The 4,264-nt window shown below is 47.1% G+C and overlaps 1 protein-coding gene across 1 annotated transcript in view; it reads right to left on the bottom strand.

Moving 5' to 3' along the window:
* sorcs2 (sortilin-related VPS10 domain containing receptor 2) overlaps positions 1-2,411 on the bottom strand; it is a gene marked incomplete at its 5' end in the record, with an annotated part of 228,392 nt that extends 225,981 nt beyond the window's left edge. Inside the window, one exon of the mRNA XM_080838385.1 lies at positions 2,037-2,411. Within this exon, the coding sequence (XP_080694511.1) occupies positions 2,037-2,411 (375 nt within the window). The remainder of the gene's footprint in view (positions 1-2,036) is intronic.
* Between the last annotated feature and the right edge of the window lie 1,853 nt (positions 2,412-4,264).

The raw sequence follows: 4,264 nt of genomic DNA, 5'->3' as shown, positions 1-4,264 counted from the left end.
GAACATCACTTTTTGATCAAATCAATGTTCTTAGGCATGTCCATCACCTTCAGCGGTGTTTTATGGGGAGAAGAACATACAACCTTTTTGGCATCAGCTTTTCTGGTGATAATAAAGAGCATCCAGATATTTCTGTGACCGCCTTTTTTTCACCAGTGGCAGTGGGGTCCACACACACACACACACACACACACACACACACACACAAAGACACACAAACACACACAAAGACACACAAACATACACTCACACACACTCACACACACACACACACACACACAAATGCACACTCACACTCACATACACACACACACACACACACACTCACACAGCAGCAGCAGCCTTATTCGATGTATATGCACACATTCAAAGCCACTTAGGCAGGGAATGACTGCAAGCCACCCAGAACAATTACAGACACCAGAGAGTGCGCAGACACGCACGCAGACACGCATGCACGCACGCACACACACACACACACACACACACACACACACACACACACACACACACACACACACACACACACACACACACACACACACACACACACACACACACACACACACACACACAAACACACACACATAATCTCTGAGCTCTGTCTATGGTCTGTCACGCACAGACACATTCAATGATAGATTTGACATGAACAGCTCACAAATGCATCTAAATGCATGTCCTCACATGTAAAGGTGCAAAGAAATGTGAATGGCTACATAACAAATCAAATCAATGGGACAATTGAGTGTCTTTTAAGGTAGTTAAATAAAACATTCCTGCCACATATATCCTATGATATAAAATCCTGTGCAACATTCTTCCTTCCCCCTCTCTCTCTCTCTCTCTCTCTCTCTCTCTCTCACACACACACACACACACACACACAAACACACTTCATAACCAAAACCGCTATTACAAGATGAAACAACACAATTATCTGGGGAAACGTCATTACGCCGTACGCTATTGTGCGCTGGATTTCAACAGCGTCTAAGGAGGTCAGTTCAGTGGGTGTGAAAAGACAATGTTTCCCGCACTTGTTCTCCGCGACTCATCAACACAACAAAACCAATTGGTCTTCGCGGGGTCATGGACACTCCAAAGAAAAGCAGAGAAGGCTAACAGTACGTTTGTTCATCATAGCGTAGTACAGAGCGCTCTGTTGATGACAGCGCGGCGAAGGCCAGTGATGTCCCCGCCAGACACTGTGACAGAGCCAGGCAGCTGTCAATAACAATGCCGACACAATGGCAAACATGAATGTGTTTTGTGCGGATAGCCCATTGTTGGTAGTTGTGACACTGTACGCAATTGATTCAATGCCGTTATATTCTTTAGTTTTACTCACTTTGTTACAAACAGACGATGTACAAAAACGGTTATGACAGTTATTGAAGGAGAGTAGAGGCTGGTTTGCGTGTCATTCTGTCAGTTCTTGTAAATAAAATAGCCAAGAACGTAAACAAATCCGCATAGCTGGCAAGTAGGCTAATTGAATTTGATGTCTTGCAGTCTAAAACATTTCGACCAAAAACTTCTTTCAGTTTTATTAGTATGGCCTTGACCCTGACACTGACTGTGCTGGATAGATGTAACTGAGGCTTTGTTGTAGACTGTTATTCATTTGCCGCGTCCCTAGGTTGGGCTGTTAAACCAGTTTCACGGCGTGGTAAGTTTGTCATCCACCGTGCAAACAAAAGACAGGTGCACTGTGCGTCACCAAGTCGCTCGCGCTTCCGCCCCTCGGACAGCGCTGCAGCGCAAGCTCTGAAGTACCTAAACAAAACATCGGACTTTTGACAGAAGGGTCGCAAAAGCTGCATGAGGTACTGGAAATGGAGCAGGTTTGCAACGTGCGTAAAACTATTGCCATGTTCTATACTAGCAACAGCTTGTACCCAAACAAGACTTTACAGATATATATCAACTGAATAACAGCGCATTCAAATTAAGCCATTGTATGGACGTAAGAAACAGAACTCTCGCACCACGGGGCAACCCGGATGGGACGGGGAGTAGAGTAGCCTACTTACGCTGCTGTTCTCGCCCGTCCAGTGTACCATCGCCTGGTTGTGCGTGGCATCTCCCTTGAGCACGAACGAGCTGCTGAGCAACGAGACTTTATCCCGGACCGCCGCTCTTCTGAGACGCCGGGGGACAGCTCCACCCGGGTCAGCGTCCTGATGGATGAATTCCGGCAGATACGGCATTCCACCTCCGACGTCGTCAGTCGCACCACTGTCAAGCGCACGATCCCCTCCGCTGCTGCGTTTCAAAAATCCGCCGCTGTCACAAAGAGCCGGTTCCGTTGACAATGCCATCCAGGCAGAGGCGATAATCAGAGCCCAATACGGGCGCAGGGTAAGAACGGTTCCCCTTGGACGCAGACGTGCCACGCGCTGCGCCATGATAGCGCCTGGATCCCAGTACTGACAGTGCTGAGTGCGATGCGAGTTGAAGATAGATAGCTCTACTGTAGGCGAAGAGGGAAGCAGGGAGGACTACAGAGAGGGAGGGTGTAGAATCGAGAGCGAGGGCACACACGCTCGGGAAATACAACGTGGTTTAGTCTGTCAGCCAAACACCGAGAGAGAGGCGGTTGGCCACTACTCACAGGTGTAAGACTGCCATCTAGCGATTGGCCTAGCGATGTGTAATTTTCAACAATTTGCAGAATGCCATTAGTCGCCCACACAATGGAACGTGTTTTTGCCATTGTTTACTGAAGGTCATGCGTAATTACAGTCATTTGCAAAAAAAAAAAAAAAAGTCAACTTTTTGGAGAGAAAAAACTTGCTTAAGTGATGCGAGAAATGCGTGTCAAATAGGAATATTGGTGGTTAAGTATTAATGCTAAATTATAAGGTCACTGCTAGATTATTTAATGAATGATAAATAAATAAATATTTATCAAGTCCCATCCTTAAACCGTAGTTTTTTCCATTCCATACTTGTCTGGCTTAGGAAATACTCTGAAAAGAATTTCACTTTACATAGCTATTTGACCAGATTTTTCATTGAGCCTGACAGCATCGCCACAACAGGATGCATAACATTGTCTTTCTAACTGTCTTCATTTCCCTCTATTTCCATATCGATGACACATCCCATGAGATGCTGGGTTAGACGAGCTGACTGCTGGGCTGGCTGTGGTAGTGTCTGCATGAGCTTCTAATGAGATAAACTGTCAGTCACAGTATCACTCTGTCAGGAGAAAGACTCACTAAGTCTCTGCCCTGTAAACAGGCCACCTGTCAAATCCATCCTCCCTCCCCTCTCCTGCCTCTCAGCACAGGCTCGATCGATTAGTCATGTCTGCAATGGGCTGAGGTCACTCTTCCAGTTGCCTGCTTAATGAGACCTCAAGCCAGGGCAACTGTTTAGGTTGAGGGTTTTGTTTTCTTACATTCCCTCTTTTTCACGGAAGCGGAAAAAAACAGGCAGTTTTATTTTTCCACGGCTGAGCTCTTTCAGGTTTGTTATGTAGAATGAGAGATGAATGTAAAGAAGGAAAAAAGGAGGAGAGGGAGAGGATGGCAGGAGGGGGAGGAGGAGAGGGAGAGGATGGCAGGACGGGGAGGAGGAGAGGGAGAGGATGGCAGGAGGAGGAGGGGGAGTGATAGAGGCCCTGCCACTCCATTGCCCTCTGATGTCAACAGTGTTCTTTAATTACCCTCACTGCTCTCTGCTCGGGGTGGTAAATATTTCATACAGGTCAGAGAGGAGTCTGCCTCTGTCTGGCAGCAAGCGAGCAAGAGAGAGAGACAGACTGAAGGGAATGATAAGAGAGAGAGTGAAGGGAGCTAGAGAAAGCGAGAGAGAGACGATGAGGCTGACCGCCAGAAAAAGAGACAGATGCTAGTAAGAGAGTCTTTTTTTGTATTTTTGGTGCATCAATTGAATGCACCCTTTAATCCATCTCGAATAAAAACACACATTTCCATCCACAGGGCTTCCCTCATCAGTACCCACGCCTCTCTTCCCTCATCAGCACCATTGACCTGGAATTGCCCTGATGTGAATGGAGGGTGCAGCGCTCACAGGCCGCACTCAACACTCTTCTTCTTCTTCTTCTTCTTCCTCGGTGGCACGCCTCCCTCCCTCCTTCCTTCCTCCTGTCCTCCTTCCTTCATCGTGACCACTGACCTGAAAACACTTGAGGGCTGAAAGTGGCGAATTGTCTTGGAAAGCTACTGGGAACTAATGCAATCTCTCAGTCACACACACACACACACACACACACACACAAACACACACACAC

This window comes from Sprattus sprattus (genome assembly GCF_963457725.1).
Source record: "Sprattus sprattus genome assembly, chromosome: 5".
NCBI classification, from domain to species: domain Eukaryota; kingdom Metazoa; phylum Chordata; class Actinopteri; order Clupeiformes; family Clupeidae; genus Sprattus; species Sprattus sprattus.
This window is presented reverse-complemented; position numbering and strand designations above follow the sequence as displayed.